This window comes from Netta rufina (genome assembly GCF_964035555.1).
Source record: "Netta rufina genome assembly, chromosome: 18".
Taxonomy (NCBI): Eukaryota; Metazoa; Chordata; class Aves; order Anseriformes; family Anatidae; genus Netta; species Netta rufina.
In genome coordinates, this window is record NC_140142.1 from 4681262 (window position 1) to 4703809 (window position 22548).

General features: G+C 50.9%; 2 protein-coding genes across 2 annotated transcripts; one reads left to right on the forward strand and one right to left on the reverse strand.

The window, feature by feature from the left end:
• Positions 1-11239: 11239 nt before the first annotated feature.
• On the forward strand, positions 11240-12181 carry LOC311216300 (olfactory receptor 14C36-like; the record flags this gene model as incomplete). The annotated part of the gene is made up of 1 exon (XM_084297845.1): positions 11240-12181. One exon carries the CDS (start codon positions 11240-11242, stop codon positions 12179-12181), a length of 942 nt encoding a protein of 313 aa, XP_084153971.1.
• A 7433-nt stretch (positions 12182-19614) lies between these two features.
• Positions 19615-20550, reverse strand: LOC311216301 (olfactory receptor 14C36-like; the record flags this gene model as incomplete). Its single annotated transcript, XM_084297846.1, has 1 exon — positions 19615-20550. One exon carries the CDS (start codon positions 20548-20550, stop codon positions 19615-19617), a length of 936 nt encoding a protein of 311 aa, XP_084153972.1.
• Between the last annotated feature and the right edge of the window lie 1998 nt (positions 20551-22548).

Consider the following 22548-nt stretch of genomic DNA (forward strand, 5'->3'; position numbering starts at 1 on the left):
GGACAACCCTTAGGATATTCTGGTGGCTCGCAATACCTCCTTGATGCCACCAGTCCTGTCACTTGTCGATCCCAAGAAGCTGCTTCTTGACAGGTCAGGGTCTCCAGGGGCAATGGGCATCCACCAGTAAAGACTCAGTCCAGCCCTGACTCCCTCACCCAGCACCCCATGCCCTCATGCCCCTATGTCCAGGTGGCACCCAAGTACAAGACCGAGGCCTTGAGCCTGGTATTCCCTGAGCATCTTCTTCACTCCAGATTGGGAAGAAGAGCCCTGAGCACTGAGCAACTTCATTTTATGAACAAGATGCCACAACAGAGGCCAGGTGTCATTTAGGGATAAACACATTCAGAGAAAGCCTCTGGGTCACAGATGATGTGGTGAAAACTAACACAAAACGGAACATTCAGAATGCTAAGAATTGCATTATAAAATTAAAAAAAAAATATATTTAAAATATTAACAGAGAAAAATAATTTAAAAAAATATTATATCATCTTCCCAAATACCCTTTTATTTCTGTTAGGATTATTATCAATGATAATGTTATGATAGCACTAGTAAAGATAAAAATGAAATAGCATAATATGAATCAAAATTCCACATTATTAGAAATACATCTTCTGAACACATTACTGATGCTTAAGAAGCATGTATTGAAACAGTTTTCTCACTGCATCCTTCACCTCTTGGTTCCTCATGCTGTAGATGAGGGGGTTCAGTGCTGGAGGCACCACTGAGTACAGAAGTGCGACCACTAGGTCCAAGGATGGAGAGGAAATGGAGGGGGGCTTCAGGTAGGCAAATATGGCAGTGCTGACAAACAGGGAGACGACAGTCAGGTGAGGGAGGCACATGGAAAAAACTTTGTGTCGTCCCTGCTCAGAGGGCATCCTCAGCACTGCCCTGAAGATCTGCACGTAGGACAGCACAATGAAAACAAAACATCCAAAAAATAAAGAAACAGTAAACACAAGTGCCCCAACTTCCCTGAGGTAGGCATCTGAGCAGGAGAGCTTGAGGATGTGGGGGATCTCACAGAAGAACTGGTCCACAGCATTGTCATGGCAGAGGGGCAGGGAAAATGTAGTGGCTGTGTGCAGGACAGCATTGAGAAAGCCACTGCCCTAGGCAGCTGCTGCCATCTGGGCACAAGCTCTGCAGCCCACGAGGCTCCCGTAATGCAGGGGCTTGCAGATGGCAACGTAGCGGTCATAGGCCATGACGGTGAGAAGGGAAAACTCTGAGCCAAAGAAGAAGACAAAAAAGAGAACTTGAGCAGCACACCCTTGATAGGAGATGGCCCTGTTGTCCCAGAGGACATTGGCCATGGCTTTGGGCAGAGTGGTAGAGATGGATGTGAGGTCAAGGAGGGCGAGGTTGAGGAGGAAGAAGTACATGGGGGTGTGGAGGCGGTGGTCACAGGCTATGGCGCTGAGGATGAGGCCGTTGCCTAGGAGGGCAGCCAGGTAGATGCCCAGGAAGAGCCCAAAAGTCAGGAGCTGCAGCTCGCGCGTTTCTGCAAATGCCAGCAGGAGGAACTCGCTCACTGAGCTGATGTTGGGCATTTCCTTGTTCTGGGCATGGGGTCCTGCCCAAGGAACAGAAAGACGGTGATTATTAACATTAGAATTATCTAAGGAAAAGGATTTCCATTTCTAATTTAAGCCTCCCAACATGCTTGATCACATCCATGAAGATATTTGGCAGATTCCTTTCTTGCATTTGGATTGATGCTGCCTTAGACTGTGCTTTGGAACAAAGGACTCTGCTATAGGCAATGCAGGAGTCAGTCCTGTCCTACACCAATAGGTAAATAACATAAGAATACTTGTATCTTTTCTTCTAGCTTAGCCATTACTCCTGTGGAGAATATCTAAGGCAGAAATCCTGTACATTTCTTTCTTATTGCACATGAAATATTGTGGATCCTGTGGATCCTCTCCATGGTTTCAGTTGATCTGTGTTGCAGGAAAACTGCATTCAGAAGTTCACCTGAGAATAATCTGGACACTGCTGAGAGCAGAGCAATCCAAGCTCAAAGTGTCCACCTCCAGACCCCCCACTCTGTCCCCATACTGCCATACTCCCCTTCCCCCAAGCACACCGAGGGCTCTCCCCATGGGCATGTGAAACCCCAATCCCCAGCCAGCCTGGGAACAAGACCAGCAGCAGCACGGCCAGCTGGAGAAGCCAGGAGGAATGCCAGCGTGCTGCTGCCAGGGGAGGCAAGGCCAGGGAGGGACAGACGGACACTCAGCAGACCCTCCTGTGCTGCAGCTCTGCCTGCAGACGAGGCAGCTCATGCTGGGGACACCGGGGGCTTGAGGGCAGAGGCTGTGCTGGTGGGAGAGGAGAGTAGGGGGTATCCCAGGGAAGACGCCTACCCTGCAGGGGATGGCAGGGAGGTGCCTGAGCCCTCCCTTACACAACATTTCTGGCAGCAGCTCCCTCTTACTGCCTGCCCATGTCCCTGCTACCTGCCCATATCCTTGCCAGGAGCTAGATTAGCGTCAGCTCAGTAAAAACCTGAGGAGACCACAAACATGAGGTTGGTGCAATCTTTAAGCTGAGGTGGCTAAAGGCAATTTATGAAGTTCATTTCTGACATATGGATCTCTCAGTGCAATGCTCCAGGAGTCTCAGTCTCCTACACAATGCTGACAACAAATTACCATGAAACCTATCTGCACTCCACTGCCATAAGCTCAAAACACAGACTATAGAAAAAATCTTACCCTTCAGGTAACCCCAGTTTTAGCCTTCCTCTCTAAATGTCCAATCATAAATGTCATTCTCAAAAGCATTTTCTGCTCATTGCTGGAGAAACAGAGAGACCCACCCTGACAGATACTATCAGCCATCAGATGTGCCAGCTGTAGAAGACCCCTCTGGTAACTCCACCTGCATGGCCCTGCTTCCAGAGCCTCACGTTGTCAAGAGCCTGCAGATGTGTCCTGCCACACGCTGTCCTCTGTTGTTGCACTCCTCAGTGCCTCCAAGCCCTCTCTCCTTCTCTGCTCTCTGTGTGCCAGCTGCGGTCAGAGCCCCCAGCCCTGCTGCGCTGTGCAGAGGGGCTGCTCCTGGCCACAGCTCTCTCTCTGCACCAGGGCCCTCTTGCCAGCAGCTCTCTCTGTCCCACGAGCCCGGCCCAGCTCAGCAGCACAGCACCAGCCCAAGGCACTGCAATCACCCCTCTGGGGGCTTTGCTGATGAGCCCACGAACCTCAGGCACTCACAGACAATTGAAGACATCTCTCCAGAAGTCCAAGTCAGAGGCAAGTTTCCTGCAGTGTCCCCCTGAGGGCCAGCACTGACACAGCCTCCCTTGGAGCTCGTTAGAGCAGAACCCTGGAGGCAGTGAGGACAAGGAGACAAAGGCAATGTGAAGGTGACACTGATGTGTAGGAAAAGTGGATGTGTGTCACCAAGCACAAGGGTCTTGACCCATGTCCCCTGGGAAGGGAGATCCTTAGCAGTCACACCTTTCTCAGGGCTCTTTGTGGGGCAGTAGGAGATGGGGATGTGCATGGCCAAGTGCAGGAGAATGGTACGACCCCTGCCTGGTTCTTGGGTGCATGCATAGGGATAATGAGGACCTTGGGCTCATTATCAAGTTTTCTCTTCAGATTCGTCAATGGCAGTGAGTTTCAGTCAGGCCTCAGAGTAGGGACTTTCAGCCTTGGTAAAACCCTTGATCCTCTCCACACCAGGTTGTCCTAGGGAATCCCAGACCTGTACCTCTTAAGTGGCTATTGTAGGCACTTGTCCGGCGGTGTCACACTGAGTCTGAGCTGAGTCTGATAACTCAGATCTTCTTGGTGGCCATGCTCCTCATAAGGCAGCTCTCTAGGAAGATGGCCTGGTTCTTGCTGAGCAAACACCACTGCTTCTATGGCATCCCTCGTGGTGCTCAGGCCCTCCTCCTCTTGGGCACTGCTCACTCAGCAGGGTCCCAGTTTTCCCCATGTGTGGGGTTCCTCTTTGGTGCAGGACTGGGTTCTTCTCCTTGTAAATGCCAAGAGGATTCTCTAGGCAAAATATTGCATTTTCTCAAGGTTCGCCCACACTGATGCTCCATTCTCTCAGATGAAGAAAGCATCCCAACACATCATAATCATAGTGGCCTCTCAGCCAAGCAGACACAAGTCACCTCAGCAGCAGCTTCCAAGCCAGGGGCCTGCTGCTGGCCTTGCAGCTTCTTGGCTAGACACAGCCAAGCCTTGTGCCTGCTGCTCCCCACTCATGGACTCAAGCAGAAGTGACAGGACAACCCATGTTGGGGCCTTCTTTCTGCCTGGGTCCTCCTGGCTCTGGAGGCAGAGGGGATCCACCAGCCAAGCAGGTGCCTTCTGCTGGCCTAGCAGGGCCACTGCCAGATGTCAGCCCAAAAGTGCAGCTCCCAGGGAGAAGTCAAGGCTGACCTGCCACCTCCAGACAGAAGTGACCTCACAGTCCCTTTCTATGACACGTTCCTGCTGCTGCCCTATCAAGTGCAGATGCAGAAGTGACTTCAGAGTCACATTCCTCCTGCTGGGTAAGGACAGCCTGAGGTAGGGCTGACCTCTCTCTAGTTCTTTAGGGACTAGAGCTCACCATTCTAGGTTAGAGGATAAACACAGGTTTAATGGGAATCTTTGGTGTTCTTCTGTGCATATCAGGTCTGTCATAAGCTTATGGGCAAACCCTGTGGTTTAGAGTATTTTAAGGCCTGCCAACAACTTCTCTAGGGCTAAATAGTGCATTTTCATGTTAGTGTTTAGGGTAGGGATTGGGGTAAGCAGGAGTGTAAAGGTGAGGGAAAGGTAAGGGAAAGGGGCTAAGGGCTGTGTTTTGCTCCAGTGCATACTTTGAGTAGTGGATTCTTCTCAGAGAGGTGGAGTAGCATTTAGTATTTAGTAGCATTTAGTTTTAAGGATTAAAATTACTGGTTCAAATAAGGTGACGGCAATACATGACTGTTTTAAATCAGTGTTAGTGTAGCATCTAGCATCTACAGTCTCTTGTCCAAGCTGCTCCTGACTGTGCCATATTTTATTGGGATCAACTTTCTGATGACATTTAACATCTCAGTGTATCTATCTCACCTCTGTTGGCTACCCCATTCCTGAGAAGGAAGTCGCATTGTAGTCAGGAGGGAAAAGGACATATGGGTCTTTAGGAGCATCCTGCACAATGTGCCCACCAGCTCTGCACCTCCACAAAATCACACTTCCTACCTACATGTTTTGTTTCCCAAGTGGCTTCTATGGAGCCAGGGTTCCTTTTCCCAGGCCCTCTCACATGTTTCAGTTTCGGGTGTGCAGGGATGGGATAAGGAAAGCCAAGGCACAGATGGAACTATTATTCTCATGGGATGCAAGGAGTAATAGGAAGGGATTCTAAAGGTACCTTGCTCAGAAAAGGAAGGCCAAGGACATTGTAACCCTGTGATGAATGAGGAGGGTGAACTGATAATGACAGACATGGAGAAGGCTGAGGGACTCAACAACATCGTTGCCTCAGTCTTCCCTGCCAGTGAGGCTTCCCAAGTTTTTCATTTCCCTGAACCCATGGATGGAGGCTGGGGGTGCAAAGTCCCAACCACTCTAAGTGAAGAACATGTTTGAGACCACCTGCTGGAACTCAACAAGTACAAGTCTATGGGGCCTGATGACATGCATCCCAGAGTCCTGAGGGAACTGGCTGATGTAGTTGCCAAGCATCTCCCCATCATATTTGAAGAGTCCTGGCGGTCGGGTGAAGTCCCTGGTGACCTGAAAAAGGAAAACATCACTCCCATTTTTAAAAAGGGTAGAAATGAGAAGCCATGGAACTATTGAATGCTGAGCCTCACCTCTGTGTCTGGCAAGATCATGGAAAAGATCCTCCTGGAATCAATGTCAAGGCACATGCAAGACAAAGAGGTGATCTCAGACACCCAGCATAGCTTCACCAAAGGATAAATCATGCCTGACCAATGTGCTGGCTTTCTACAATGGAGTGACCACATCAGACAACAAGGGAAGACCGACCAATGTCATCTACTTGGACTTCTGTAAGACCATTGCCATGGTCCCACATGACATCCTTCTCTCCAAATTGGAGAGATATGCATTTGATGGGTGCACCATTCAGTGGGTAAGGAGTTGGCCTGAAGGTCACATGCAGGGAGTTGTGCTCAATGGCTCTATGTCCAAGTGGAGGCTGGTGATGAGTCTTGTACCTCAGGGGTCTGTCCTCGGACCCGTACGGTTTAATATGTTTATTAGTGACATAGACAGTGGGGTCGAGTGCACCCTCAGCAAGTGTGCAGATGACACCAAGCTGAGAGGTGCAGTTGATGCAACAGAGGAAGGGATTCCTGTGCAAAGGGTCCTGGGCAACCTGTTCTCCTGGGGGGCATCCCTGCTTATGGCCAGAGGGCTGGCAATAGGTGATCTTTAAAGTCCCTTGCCATTCTCTGATTCTATGGTCTCATGAGCTATACCTCAAGCATGACTCCCATGCCATCAGCCTTCCTGTGGTCTCTCACCTGACCAGAACAGAAGGTGCCTCACCATCATCTTCAATGCCTTGAGCATGCTTCTGCCCTTTACGGTCCCTATCTGTGCCACATTCCTCCTGCTGGTCCATCAGATCCAGAGACAGAAGTGACCTCCCAGCCTCCTTCAACAGCCATGTGCCTCCTGCAGGCCCAGCACATCCTGAGGCACACCTGATCCCATCACAGCATTCCCAGCCAGCTCCTCCTTGTGGCCTCTGATCTGATCACATACCTGTCACCTCACATGCCTCTTCCAATGCCATGGGACTGCTGCAGGACCTCGCAGTCCCTGCCCTGCCCCAAGGGGACAAACAGCTGAAGTTAGGGATAGGAGTGGGGTTGAAGCTGAGATGTGTTGTGTGCATGGTGAAGAGTTTTGGGAATTAGGTGTTCAGATTAACATTTAGGGATTAGATGTCACCTTCTAGGGTTATGGGAATGGTAGGGCTTTAAGGGAAGGATCGGTGTTCTTCTCAAGATGCCTGCTCAATTTATAGGGGAAGATCAAGCTTTGGAGATTGGAGATTTGTTTAGTTCTTGACTGGGGGCTAGGGTGAAGGCTGGCGTTATAATCCTTGGTTAGGCTTAATCATCCTTTTGCTCAGCCTTCTAGTAGAAAATGGGCTTGACATCTGCCTTTTCTAAGTCTTGAGGAATGACTTTAATCAATTTGTCCTTTCCAAGGTCTTTGAGATAGGTCTTATGATGATGTCAGCAGCTGTACCAGCACCTCTCTCCTTCTTCCAAAACCAACTCTAAGCAACCTGACGACTGGCCAGGGGGATGATGAAATTTTGGGAAAGGGCTTGGTTAAAATCTCTGAGGAGAGCCTTTATGAGCTTCACATGGTCAATGATGGCAGTGTCGTAGATAATCATAGAAACATGGGTTTGTGGTTTGGGTTGGAAGGACCTAGAGATCGTCCTATTCCAACTCCCCTGCAGTGGGCAGGGACACTTTGCACTAGACCGGGTTGCTCAAAATACATTCCAACCTGTCCTTGAACACTTCCAGGGATGGGACATTCACAGCTTTTCCAGGCAACCTGTTCCAGTGCCTCACCATCCTCAGAGGAAAGAATTTCTTCCATGTATCTAATTTAAACCTGCCATCTTCTATTTTAAAGTCATTACTCCTTGTCCTATCACTACAATCCCAGACAAAGACTGTCTCCCCAGCTTTCCTGTAGGTCCTCTCAAAGCACTGGTAGGTTGCTCTACGGTTTCCCCGGTGCCTTGTCTTCTCCAGGCAGAACAGTACCAGTTCTCTCAGTGTGCCTTCATAGAAGACTTGCTCTAGCCCCTTGATCTGGACTTGTTCAAATAATTCCATGTACTCAAACTGTCGCGTTAAACCACAGCAGTCTTTTTGGCACCCGGTGTGGGGCAGGAAGGGTTGAGATAAGGACAGATCTTACCACAGAGTGCTAAAGATAAATTGTTATAAGCATTAGACCAGTTTAATAGTTGCTGATCACAAGGTCGACATTTTGGATCTCAGGTCTGTTGGGCTTGTTTTCAGAAATGTGTTGTATAGCACATTACTTGCTGCATGTGTTCCCATTGCGCTGTTTATCATTTCTGGGTCTGGTATAAAGTTATTTTGCTATGTTGTGTAGCACTGGCTTATGAGTCAGGAAAATTACTGGTCATGTGACAAATCTGTTCTTTGTACTGAGCATTGCCATCACCTCCATACCTCAGGAACCATCACTCAGAAACTATTAAGAATTACACTCTTGATCTTTTTGCTTTAGGGAGCCAATCCATGAGGAGAAACGGGAGAGACACTTCTCCACTTATGCACTCTCTCTTTCTCCTTCACCTCCCCCTTCTCCTCCAGGCTAATTACACTAGCTCTACAAAGCTTTGGATACCCATGGGATGGTCCTACTGTGATGTCTCCAGAATATCTTTCAGCTATTGTTTATGGATAAACAACTCTTGAAGAATGCCCTCCGGAGACCTGCCCCAAGGCCGGAGAGTTAGGAGTGGCAGGGAGCATGGGAGGATCTGGGCAGAAACCTAGAGCAGTGGGCACCTCCAGTGCTTTGGAACTTCCCCCCTGAGCACGTGCAGAATCCTTAAAAATTGCAGAAGTGCTTGAAAAGGAGAGGTTATCACCTTGGCAATTCCAAAGGGAATTCCAAAGGGAGCCTCAGTCAGTGCTGCTCCAAGCCTGGTACAGGCCCTGCAGCTACTCCAACACCTCTGACATGTCCCGCAGCCACTCCAGCCACTGTGACAGGCCCCAGGTCTAGTCTGGGGACTAGACCAGACCCCCCAGGTCTGCTCTTGCTAGGCCAGAACACCAACCTTTGCCAGGATCCATTGCCTCTACATGCAGGAGAGAACAGTGGGTGTGAAAATCAGGCTCCTAAGAATGGAAAAGAACTACTGCCCAGAAAAGAAAGGAGGGAGAAGAATGTTGATCTATGAAACCTTAACATAAACTTCCCCATGAGAGGGTACTTCCAAGATCCAAAAGGGTACAGGTGGGGTTTTGGGATAGCTGTCTTGGGGACAGAGGATATTAAAGAGTTGTCTCCCTCGCCCAGTCCCTAGGAGGACCCTTCCATTTCCACAGTGGTTGAAGGTCAAAGAAGAGCAGGTGCAGATGGTTAATGCAATGTTCTACCAGTTGGGGACAGGCTGGACATCAGTCAGTAATGAGCAATTGCACTGTGTATAGCTTGCTTTGAACATAACAATAATAGTAATAAAAATAATTACTATTATTATTATTATTTTGGTCTTTCAAATCGCCCTTACTTCAATACATAAGCATGTGGGGGCGTTGGTGTGAGGCAACCGCTGTGTGGTGCTGAGCTGCCCACCAGGTTAAAGCACATCATGTTTGACAATCACACTCTAACAGGACAAATAACATTTCTAAAAGTCATCTCCCCTGTGTTCAGAGAAGGCCAGTCGGTGATGAATTCAGTCTCCCTCAATGAGCACACCCCTGCAGAGACCCTGCTGCCTTGGGGAGCTGTCAGCCCTGAGGCCTTGGGGACACCTTGAGGGAGCCCAAGGGCACAGAGCAAGCGATGCCATGGTCGGGTGCTGTGCTGCTGAGCTGGGCCGGGCTCCTGGGCACAAGGGAAGCTCCTGGCAAGCGCTGCAGAGAGACAGCTGTGCCCAGGAGCAGCTCCTCTGCACAGCGCAGCAGGGCTGGGGGCTCTGACCGCAGCTGGCACACGGACAGGAGAGAAGGAGAGAGGGCTTGGAGGCACTGAGGAGCGCAACAACAGAGGGCAGCGTGTGGCAGGACACATCTGCAAGCTCTCGACACCGTGAGGCTCTGGCAACAGGACACTGCAGGTGGGGTTACCAGAGGGGTCTTCTGCAGCTGGCACATCCGACAGCTGATAGCATCTGGCAGGGTGGGTCTCTCTGTTTCTCCAGAAAGGAGTAGAAAATGCTGTAGAGAATAGCATTTATGATTGCATATTTCAAGAGGAGGACCAAGGCAGGGGCTACCTGAAAGGCAAGACATTTTCTGTAGCCAGTGCTTGCAGATACCTGCGGTAGAATGGAGACTGGTTTCATGGTAATAGGTGGTCAGGTTTGTACTGCAGACTGAGACTGCTAGAGCATTGCAGTGGGGGATCAATATTTCATCAATGAACTTCATAAAGTCCCTTCCCACACCTCAGCCCACAGACTGCACCGACATCATCCTTGTGGTCCTCACATGTTTTTTTCTAGCTGATATTAAGGAGCTACAAACCCACCAATGGCCAGTGCCCTGTCTTTGAGAGTCTCTCCTTGCTTGAGATGAGCACAGATCACCTGCACTGAGCATGAACTGCCTCCTCTGCAGGCAGAGCTGCAGCACAGGAGGGTCTGCTGAGTGTCCGTCTGTCCCTCCCTGGCCTTGCCTCCCCTGGCAGCAGCACGCTGGCATTCCTCCTGGCTTCTCCAGCTGGCCGTGCTGCTGCTGGTCTTGTTCCCAGGCTGGCTGGGGATGGGGGTTTCACATTCCCATGGGGAGAACCCTCAGTGTGCTTGGGGGAAGGGGAGTATGGGGAGAAGGTGAGGCATCGGGAGATGGGCACTTTGAGCCTGGATGTCTCTGCTCTCAGCAGTGTTCAGGTTCTTCTCAGGTCAACCTCTGAGTAGAACTTTCCTGCAGCTCTCACAGGGCAGCTGAGACCAGCACTGATGGACAGATTGTCTGTCCTCACTAAAGGACACTTCGCACTATAGGGACTGCCTCTTTTTCTCTTAGGATGCGCAAAGTTTCCCTTCAAGTGCAGGAGAAATGCTCAGGGTTTCTGTTTCATAAAAACTCAGCAGGTGTGGTAGGTTAGCAACCACAAAAAATATGACCATATAAAATAAAAATTAAAGAAATCTGTGTATATATATATGCTCTGAAGTTGGTTAACCCGGGAGCAACACTGGGGCAAGGTTCTTTGATATCAGCAGTGAAGTGAGTCTGAGATTACCCCAGGTTCTGCCTTTCCTCTGGCTATTGGGCATAACTGACTCTTCCATTGCCCACAAAGGAGGCCCCTGCTCCCAGGGATACCCTCAGGCAGCATCAGGAAGAACTCATGAAAGGGACCTGACAAATGTCTTACTGGAAGTGGACAACTTTTCTGGTGATATTAGATGAGAAATGGGATTAATTTTTCTCTGATAAATCTTTTGTACGTTACTACTGTTCTTCCTCTTCTATGTGCAGTAACACATCCCAAAAAAACAGATGTCCAACAGAAGCACCATCACTGAGTTCCTCCTGTTGCCATTCGCAGACACACGTGAGCTGCAGCTCCTGCACTTCGCGCTCTTCCTGGGCATCTACCTGGCTGCCCTCCTGGGCAATGGCCTCATCCTCAGTGCCGTAGCCTGCGACTACCGCCTCCACACCCCCATGTACTTCTTCCTCCTCAACCTCGCCCTCCTCGACATGGGCTGCATCTCCACCACTCTGCCCAAAGCCATGGCCAATGCCTTCTGGGACACCAGGGCCATCTCCTATCAAGGCTGTGCTGCACAGGTCTTATTCTTTCTCTTCTTTATAGCAGCAGAATATTCTATTCTCACTATCATGGCCTACGACCACTACGTTGCCATCTGCAAGCCCTTGCACTACGGGAGCCTCCTGGGCAGCAGAGCTTGTGCCCAGATGGCAGCAGCTGCCTGGGGCAGTGGCTTTCTCAATGCTGTCCTGCACACGGCCAACACATTTTCCCTACCCTTCTGCCAAGGCAATGCTGTGGACCAGTTCTTCTGTGAAATCCCCCACATCCTCAAGCTCTCCTGCTCAGATGCCTACCTCAGGGAAGTTGGGGCACTTGTGTTTAGTGTTTTTTTAGGCTTTGATTGTTTTGTTTTCATTGTGGTGTCCTATGTTCAGATATTCAGGGCAGTGCTGAGGATTCCCTCTGAGCAGGGCCGGCACAAAACCTTTTCCACGTGCCTCCCTCACCTGGCCGTGGTCTCCCTGATGGTCAGCACTACCATGTTTGCCTACCTGAAGCCCCCCTCCATCTCCTCTCCATCCCTGGACCTGGTGGTTACAGTTCTGTACACTGTGGTTCCTCCAGCAGCGAACCCCCTCATCTACAGCATGAGGAACCAGGAACTAAGGGATTCCATCAGGACTCTACTTGAATACACACATCTTCAGCAAATTCACCTATAATACTATGCCTAATATTAGAAATCCAGGCTTTTCTAAGAAAGAAAATAACATGATATCTTCAATTATTAAATATCTGTATTGTTATTTTCTCTCATTATTTCACTTTTGTTTAAATAATATTTTTCCTAGCACCGTAGAAGTCAATTATTTTCCGATAGAAGTTGGCTTCCCGTGTAGTTAAACCCAAAAAGAAATCCATCAGAAATTCACTCGTGTCAGTCTCTTCCTATCTCCTCTGGAGCTGGGGGAGCAACCTCAGCACACAGGAGGCTCTCTGGATCAAGAGCCCAGCTGCCACATGCAGGAGCATCCTCAGTGGCCCTTGGGGCTGCCCCTCACTGCCCGCTGGGCTCTGCCTCTCTGCTGCCTTCAGGTCGGGGCTGCTGCTTCCCTGGAGCCATGGCCATGGCCAGCAGCAGGATGTGGTCTTTTCACTGCTGCTCTCATTTAGCTTCCACACTGTACTTCTTTCTGTGCTAGTCTTGAGTTTTCATATGCCTTGGTGACAGTCCTGTTGTCTCTGCAGTGGCATCCCTGTAGCTGCAGACAGCAGCAGGCACTGTGCAGCCCTGGGTCACAGCTGCCTCCCTGCTAGCACCACAGTACCAAGAGGGTCTTTCTCAGGGCAAACCCAGGAGCCTGGACACCTCTTCCAAATGTGCTATCAGGAACACAGCCAAGGGGTTGCTCCCTGCTCTTCTGTTTTCTGGGCTTCTTCATGGAGTGTGGGACAGAGGCTGAAATTCCCAGGGTGGTTTCTGCAGAAACAAGGGCAGGACTAAGTACTCCTGTTGTGGCAGCACTTGCCTATGGAGATGACAACTGGTCTTGGACTCATCTGCATGGGACAGTACCCCCTGCAGTGGGGCTGATGGCTCATGCCAGCCTGGAGAGGAATCTGGAGCTTCCAGGAGATGTCAGGGGATCTCCAGGGACAGGGTGCTCAGTGGGTAGTGATTAGAACCTCATAAAATGACTGTGCAAGGTTGTTTCAGGTAACAAACAAGGTGAATCTGAGGAGTGCATGGGCAGCTCAGACTGCTCAGGCTGGGTCAGCTGTCACTGCAGGTTCTCCTCCCAGCCTCTTGCCCACCTGCAGCCAACTGACTCCTGGGGCAGAATGAGAAGCCGAGAAGGCCTTGATGCTGTGCAAGCACTGCTCAGGAACAGCAATCAGAACCACGGGTGACCAACACTGCTCTGGTCACATATCAAAAACACAGCACCACACGGCCTGATCTGCAGAGAGAAATGCAGTCCCAGCCAGTCTTTGTCCCCACAATGGATGAGAAGGCTGTGAGAAACAAGGACACTCAGGGCTTTAGCAGATCCTTAAAGTCCTGCCTGAGTCCCCAAATGGAAAGCAATCTATGTCTGGGTTGATGAGAAGGAAGTGGTGAGTACCGAATGGGGGACAGGGCTGAAGGGCCCTGCGTGAAGCTGGGCTGATGGAGAAGTGTCCGCCTTGCATGTGTGCCTCAGCCTGGGAGCAGGGGCCTGCCCATGGTGCGGGATGTCTGGGCTGTGCTCAGCCATGCCCCAGGAGATGACCTTGCTCTCTTCCTCCCCACCACTCCCCACACGGGGCAGGCCCTCAGGAAACACCCCTGAGCCTGGAGATGCACCAACCTGCTGCGATGAGGTGCCACTACTGCAGGGGCAGAAGGGAGGGTTGGAGAGACACATGGGGCCTGTGGGCAAGAGTGGTGTGGCCTGGGGAAGTGAGTGCCTGGGAAAAGTTACCCTGGAGCCATAGGAGCCATTCTGGAAAGAAAACTTGTAGGGAGGAACCACACTTTTGTGGCACTGCAGAGCTGCTGGGCAGATTGTGCAGGATGGACATTGGTGTCCTTTTCCATCGTGTCTTAAGTGGCGCTTTTCTCAGAAATAGAGTAGCCAAAAGACCAGTGACAGATAGTCTAAGATCATGAAAGGCATCATAAGCATGCCCCTAAAAAGATAACTGATATGGGGAAATCAGGAGAAGCCTGGCCAGGAGAAATGTAAGACTGAGAGGAGGGAACAGGGGCTTGGCCTGCAGAAATTAAGGATTTTGTAGAGGTAAGAGGGTTCAGGTTATGCTGATGCTGCTGTAACTGTGACTTAAAATAGTCATACAAGGCTATTCCCCAGCTTCAACCTGTAAACTTATTTCCTAAACCTAATTGCTACTCAGCACCCTGACAGGAATCCACTACTCTAATGACTGACTTCAACGTATCCCTAGAAGACAAAACTCAGCCCATAGCTGATTCATCCTAGCTCTTACTCTCTTAATCACTCTGATCTGTGCCCTTAATAGTAGCACTAAAATAGTCTATTTAACACTAGAAAACTGCTTAAGAGACCTAAACAAAACCCTAATTCCAAATGAATGTGTTGGGCCATGGACCTGATCAGCTTGTAGGCCACAAGGAGGAGATGGGTGGGAATGCTCTGAGGAGTTCAGCTCTGCCTCATCATCTCCTGCCCCAGCAGGAGGAATGTGACTGTGGCAGTGACTGTGAGGTCACTTCTGTCTCTGCACTTGATAGGGCAGCAGCAGGAACGTGTCACAGAAAGGGACTGTGAGGTCACTTGTGTCTGGAGGTGGCAGGTCACCCTTGCCTTCTCCCTGGGATCTGCACTTTTGGGCTGACATCTGGCAGTGGCCCTGCATGGCCAGCAGAAGGCACCTGCTTGGCATGCTGACTGGGGGATCCCCTCTGCCTCCAGACCCAAGACGACCCAGGCAGAAAGGAGGCCCCCATATGGGTTGTCCTGTCCCTTCTGCTTGAGTCCATGACTGCACAGCAGCAGGCACAAGGCTTGGCTGTGTGTAGCCAAGAAGCTGCAAGGCCAGCAGCAGTTCCCTGGCTTGGAAGCTGCTGCTGAGGTGACTTGTGTCTGGTTGGCTGAGAGGCCGCAAGGAGCCTGCTGGGTTGGGATGCCTACTTCAGGAGTGGTTTCCACCCTGATGGATCTTTCTTTGTTAGTAGGGAAGAGCAGGAGAAAAAATCTTGCCACAAAGTGTGCCGTGGAAGTTTGGAACTGGCCACGAGGAGGAAGAAATGTCACTCAAAGGGTCATGCTGTTGTCCCACAGGTCACCCTCTGATCAGACCATGGCTTTGTCTTTCAAGGAACAGCTCGTGAGGGTTGACGAGACATTGGAGATAGCCAGGTTTGAGAGCAAATTGGTGAACAGAGATGGCTGTATGAAGACTTCAAGGAAATAGGATAAATTGTGGGGCAGCATAGGAAAGCCTTCAGAGGAGAAGGCAGAGTGTGCTGGTAAAAAGGGAAGGTGTTGGGAATTGGCATAATTGTTCGATCTAAGCTTGCTTTAAGCAACCAGGGGTAGGCCTTAGAAATCTCAGGGCCTGCTGTAGCTGAGCAAACCAAGCTGCCAGAGTAACTGTGAGAAGCTCCCACTGCAATGACTCCCACATTACCCAATTAAGGAACTCAGATAATATTGTTATCAGCAGCTGGCCTCAAGGACTAGGTCTACGTGGCCGTTAAGCACAAAGGGGGTTGTTTTCCTAACTTCTAATCAAAAGGGGGGTTCTTTTCTTGCAGGTGGTGTTATTTTCTTAACGGTTTGTCTGAGTGCTTTTGACCAATAATCTTGTGTGAAACACTGTCCACCCCTGTAAAATTAACTATAAAAGTTGGGCTATTCGGGCAATAAAATGGTGAAGCATGATCTGACTCTGCTGGTGTCTGTCGTGCTTTCGTCCGTGCTTCGCAACAGGAAGGTGCTAAGAACCTTGAGATATTTGTCTCCTTGGTTAGAGCTTATGAGGAGAGATGTTATACTCGTTGCAATGGGGCCTCATTGACTCCTTGCAACCATGTACAGCAGCTCAGAGGTGACATACCACTGTTCTTCCCTTGGCATCACCCTGCCCACCACATCCCACAGACCCCAGGAAGAGCCTTGAGCCAGATGTGGGGGTGCAGGATCTCCTGTTCCAGTGGCTGGGGCCAACCCTTGGCCCTTCTGCATCGCCAAAACCAACCAAGACACTTATCAGCAGAGTGCTTTGCCTGTCTGCAATCATGGCCTCCAATTACCTGCCCTAACAAGTCCCTGGGGAGGCTTTGTTAGTAACAGCCCTCAGAGGGGCCCATTAATATTCCAAGTCACTTCAACTTTTCCTCCTGAATTTTCCTGGCTCAAGCAGTTACATCACTCTCCTCTCAGTACCTGAGCTTCATAGACTCAGCACCAAAATACACCATGGAACTCATTAAAATGCAGAAACTCCTAACATCTCTTTCATAGTTGTCTTTAAGACTTCATGCCTTGTGCAGCTACTTGCAGAGCTTGCAAGATGTAGTTAAGGAAGAAGATTTCAAAGAGCACATAATAAAAAGATTTTCTTATTTCAAAGGCTGAATTTTGCTGCATTTCAGTTTTGAACATCATTCTCCTATTGCTATTGATCCAGGGTGACTTCTTTGCAGACCTCCATATGGAGGAAAAGCAGAGTCTGGAGGTCTGACACGTCCACTGCCAGCAGTGGTCTTTGTCCCTGTAACTGCAGCCCAGCCCAGCACATGAAACCCTTTCTAAGACAAGTCAGGGGTTCCTCGGGAAACAATTAAAGTAATAAAATAAAATAAAATAAAATAAAATAAAATAAAATAAAATAAAATAAAATAAAATAAAATAAAATAAAGTAAAATAAAATAAAATAAAATAAAATAAAATAAAATAAAATAAAATAAAATAAATAAAGTAAGATTGAAATGACCATTGGATCCTGAGAAATTCAGCCTGACTCTCAGTAGACACCGGGACATCCATGGACTACCTTGGGTCATCTGTGGAAAACTCAGGGTGAAAAATAAAGAAAACATACCTTTATTGGCTGCAGCTGTACCCATGAGATTGGCCTCTTTGGGGAAATTGTCCCCTTCCAGACAAAGAAACCTAAATAGAATAAAGTGAAAAGAGTGGCCCAGTCAATAGAGTAGGGCAAAGTCCTACTTCCTGTGCTATAGATGCAGAAGGCAAAAAGAATTGCATTGTGCCTGACACTACTCTGGGACATGTCACCCAGGTCATACATCTTTACCTTAGTGCTGACAAGTCCATCACTAAACCACGCTGCCAAGCTCTGCATCTACACCTTGGCTCTCCAGTCGATGACCCAGCTCATGGATGGCAATCAGGGAGTCTCGGTTAGCATGACGCTGCCTCAGGTGCGCCACCATGGTAGCCATTGGCACCTGCTGTTCTTCACCCCTCAGCAAACCCCCAACAGAAGGATTCTGTGGAAGGCCAAGCAAGGTAGACAACTGGTTCATGTCCTTTGTCTCCAAGGCAGCTCTGCCAAAGCCCCACCTGTGGTGCCCTCTTGGAACTCTGAATTCCCTCTCCTGAAGCAGTCTACGCCGAGGATGCACATAGCCTCCGGGCCAGTCCCAATCGGGTGCTTTTGCCATTTCTTCCCAGTTCGACTCACTTCAGCCTCCAGTACAGTTAATGGGATCCCCTTGTCACTCCAGAAATACAGGTGGGTTCTACCTCTTTCTAGCTTAATGGCGTTATAGTACTCTGTGCACCAGTGTGCAGTAGAGCCTGATACATTTGTGGGTCTGATGTGCCAGGCCTTTAAATATACACAGTCCAGTAAACCCGATTGTCCAGGAACACTAGGAGAAGCAGCCCTCAGAGGTGGGGCCGAGCAGAGACAAGGAATCAAGGCAGTGGGCTGGGGGAGGCCATCAGAAGCAGCCCAACGGGTGGTGCTGCTGGTGAAGACACGTTTGTGGCAGCGGCCTGAGTGGGCAGCAGCTGTGTGCAGGCCAGGAGAGGCCAGGAAGCACATGTCAAGAGAGCTCCTGCCAGCAGAGCCAAGGCCAGGGCTGAGGCCAAGGGCAAAGGCAGACCCAGGGCAGGGGGCTGCAAGGGCCATGCTGAGCTCCCTGCCCCTGCAGCAGCCGCTCTGGCCCTCAGCAGACGTGCTGGCAGGCTGTGGGGAGGGGACAAATGCCCTGGGCCCCCTTCCTGCTCTGCCCAGGCCAGCAAGGGCCCAGAGCGGCCTCCTCTCCCCTGCCCCTGCAGCTCTGGGCTCCCTTTGCACAGCCCTGGCTCTGCAGCACCAAGCCATGCTGGGAGCCCTCCCCTGCATGCTGCCACCGCTCCCTGACGCTGCTGTTGCCCTCTGCCGGGCACTGCCCAGCCCAGCCCAGCCCCTGCCCACCTCTCCCCACCTCCCTGCCCTCTCCCCAGCCCAGCAGCCCAGGCTGTGCTGGCCCCAGGGCAGTGCCCACCACTGGCTGCTGCAGGGCTCTGGGCATGGCCACCACAGCCCTAGCCCCTTGTAAGGCACCGTAGCTGCTGGCACAAAGGCAGCTCTTGGCCTCCCCAGAAGCCCCCGTGCTGGGACCAGCGCCAGGTCAGGAGATGGAGGTCTGTGAAGCTGCAGGAGCCCTGCTCTCTTGCCTGGCAGATCCCCAGCACACAGTGCCTGTGCCCCGCAGGGCCAGCCCCGCTCTCCAGGCCAGCACAAGAGGCCTGGCCCAGCCACAGAGCAGCTCCACATTCCTCTCCAGCATGCCATTTGCCATCAGACTAAACACAGTCCCAGGCCAGTCAAGGCCAGTTATTGTTTGCTGAGCCATGTGCAGCCAAGAAGGGAGCTCCCAGTCCAGCACTACACTGAGCACTCTGAAATTCTGATCCACAGTGAAGCCCTGAAAAGCAAGAGGCCCATTCATGCAGCAGTTCCTTGGGTATATTCCTAGCACCAGATTTGGAAGAGCTGTGCAACGAAAGAGATGCCACTGTAGAGACAACAAGATTGTCAGCAAGATACATGAGACCTCAAGACTTAGTTGAATGTGAAAGCACAAGAGAACAATGAGGAAGCCAAAGGGAGCAGCAGTGACAAGGCCACGTCCTGCTGCTGGCCATGGCCATGGCTCCAGGGAAGCAGCAGCCCCGACCCGAAGGCAGCAGAGAGGCAGAGCCCAGCGGGCAGTGAGGGGAAGCCCCGAGGGCCACCGGGGCTGTTTCTGCATGTGTCAGCTGGGCTCTTGGCCCTGAGCCCCTCCTGCATGCTGGGGCTGCTCCCCCAGCTCCAGAGGAGATGGGAAGAGAGGGATACTGAGACCAATGAATTTCTGCTGACTTCTTTATTGTCTTTATCTACCTAGGAAGCCTGGATCTGTGTGTACATTAGATACGGTAAAAACTAACACAAAATGTAACATTCAGAATGCTGATAAATATGTTATAAAAAAACCAAAATATTGTTAAAATATTAACAGAGAAAAGTAATTTTTAAAATGTTCTATCATTTTCCCAAATATCCTTTGATTTCTGATAGGATTATTATTAATGACAATGTTATGATAACACTTGTAATGATAAAAATGATACAATATAATGTGAATAAAAATATTTGCATATTATTAAGAATACATCTTCTGAACACATCATGGATGCTTAAGAAGCATGTATTGAAACAGTTTCCTCACTGCATTCTTCAGCTCCTGGTTCCTCATGCTGTAGATGATGGGGTTCAGAGCTGGAGGCACCACCGAGTAGAGAAGTGTAACCACCAAGTCCAGGGATGGCGAGGAAATGGAGGGGGGCTTCAGGTAGGCAAATATGGTAGTACTGACAAACAGGGAAACCACGGCCAGGTGAGGGAGGCACGTGGAAAAGGCTTTGTGCTGGCCCTGCTCAGAGGGCATCCTCAGCACTGCCCTGAAGATCCGCATACAGGACACCACAATGAAAACAAAACAACCACAGCCTAAAGAAACACTAAAGACAAGTGCCCCGACTTCCCTGAGGTAGGCATCTGAGCAGGAGAGCTTGAGGATGTGGGGGATTTCACAGAAGAACTGGTCCACAGCATTGCCTCGACAGAGAGGCAGGGAAAATGTGTTGGCCGTGTGCAGGACAGCATTGAGAAAGCCACTGCCCCAGGCAGCTGCTGCCATCTGGGCACAAGCTCTGCTGCCCAGGAGGCTCCCGTAGTGCAAGGGCTTGCAGATGGCGATGTAGCGGTCATACGACATGACAGTGAGAAGGGAAAACTCTGCTCCAAACAAGAAAGCAACGAAAAAGACCTGTGCAGCACATCCTTGATAGGAGATGGCCCTGGTGTCCCAGAGGGCATTGGCCATGGCTTTGGGCAGAGTGGTGGAGATGCAGCCCACGTCGAGGAGGGCGAGGGTGAGGAGGAAGAAGTACATGGGGGTGTGGAGGCGGTGGTGGCAGGCTACGGCGCTGAGGATGAGGCCGTTGCCCAGGAGGGCAGCCAGGTAGATGCCCAGGAAGAGCGCGAAGTGCAGGAGCTGCAGCTCGCGCGTGTCTGCGAATGCCAGCAGGAGGAACTCGCTCACAGAGCTGATGTTGGGCATTTCCTGCCGTTCGTCAAGGGCACTGCAAAGAAGGTAAAATACAGTCTGTTAGGGGAAATTTCCCTGAACAATACTCATTTCTTTTCTCATTAAAGCCTTTACATTGCCTTTCTTTCAAGGTGCCCTTTTTGTCTCTCCCTGGTTGTAGCCCTGCTTTGTGCTTGCTGAGTGTCCTGTACACAGCAGCCACCTCTGCTCCACTGCAGTGGGAAATGTTGTTGCTGTGGGGGCAAACCTCAGCCAGAGGGCACATCCAGGAGGGCTGCTCTGTCCATCCTCTGGCTGCTGTCTGCTTGCAGCACTTACCTGGGGTATGGCTGTGCTCAGAGGTTGTGTTAAAAAATCACATCTTGATTTCAGGTCCTAAAGAACAGCTCAGAAAAGCCCTGGTGCAGTCTGAAAGCAAAGAGAAGGGAAGGGATATTCTGAGTTTCATCACTAACCACCTGCTCATGTCTCCGTTCAGTGCAATAGGAAGCTCAGTCACTTGTGCAAATCCAGCCACTCTGTTAACACAGAGCCTACCTCACAATCAGAGCAGGAAGAGGCAGGCAGAGAGTGCAGAAAGTGCCTTCTCCTTGCAGGCAGCTCCTGCCCTGCCCTTCTTCTGCCCAAGCCCCTGGGCTCCCTGGGCAGGCTGAGTACTGAGCCTGGCAGGTGGCAGAGGCCCTGCCCTGGCACACAGCCCCTGGGGCACAGCAGGGACCCTGCTCTGCACCACAGCCCTGGGCACCCCTGCCTGCACCCCCGGCTTCTCCTTCCTCCAGGACCTGCCACTGCATTGCCCTCAAGCCAAAGACTTACCAGGTTCAGGGCTGGGAAGTGTTCTCCACCACTGAGCTCTGTGCATCCTGCCACTTCTGCCTGTCTTTAAGCACTCTGTCTCTGCAGGCAGTGCCCCCAGCCCTGCTGCGCTGTGCAGAGGAGCTGCTCCTGGGCACAGCTGTCTCTCTGCACCACGGCCCTCTTGCCACGAGCTCTCTCTGTCTGAAGAGCCTGGCCCAGCTCAGCAGCACAGCACCAGCCCAAGGCACTGCAATCACCCCTCTGGGGGCTTTGCTGATGAGCCCACGAACCTCAGGCACTCAGAGGCAATTGAAGACAGCTCTCCAGAAGTCCAAGTCAGAGGCAAGTTTCCTGCAGTGTCCCCCTGAGGGCCAGCACTGACACAGCCTCCCTTGGAGCTCGTTAGAGCAGGACATTGGAGGCAGTGAGGACAAGGAGACAAAGGCAATGTGAAGGTGACACTGATGTGTAGGAAACGTGGATGTGTGTCACCAAGCACAAGGGCCAGGCCTTGACCCCAAGTGCTTTGAAAGGGAGATACTTTCCTTTACAGGTTGCTCAGGGCTCTTTGTGGGGCAGTAGGAGATGGGGATGTGCATTGTCAAGTGCAGGAGAATGCTACAGCCCCTGCCTGGTTCATGGGTGGGGGCGAGGAGGCTGCGAGGTCCTGGTTCTTCAAAGATAAGCTGTCTCCTCATAGGCCTCAGTGGCAGAGAAAACAGCCATGGCCATGGACACAAAGACCTGGTCCTTTTGGGACTTCCAGCCTTGTCACAGTCCTCTGCCCTGTCTATACATGGCTTTGCTAGGGACTCTGAGACCTCCACATCCTTCCTTTCTGGCTGCAGACCCTTATCTCTGTGGTGTCACAGCAGATCTGAGCTGAGCGTGATACCTCAGATCTTCTTGGTGGCCATGCTCCTTGTAAGGCAGCTGTGTAGGAAGCTGGCCTGGTTCCTCGTGAGCAGGCACCACTGCTCGTATGGCATCCCTCGTTGTACCCAGGGCCTCCTCCTCCTGGGCACTACTCACTCAGCAGTGTCCCAGTCTGCCCTGATGTGTGGGGTTTCTCTTCCTCTGGTACAGGACTGGGCTCTTCTCCATGTGAAAGTCAAGAGTTTTCTGAAGTCAAAATCCTGCAGTTTCTTAAGGTTCACCCGCAGTGATGTTCGATTCTATCAGCTGTTAATGTCAGCAGGCAGACAGTTCAAC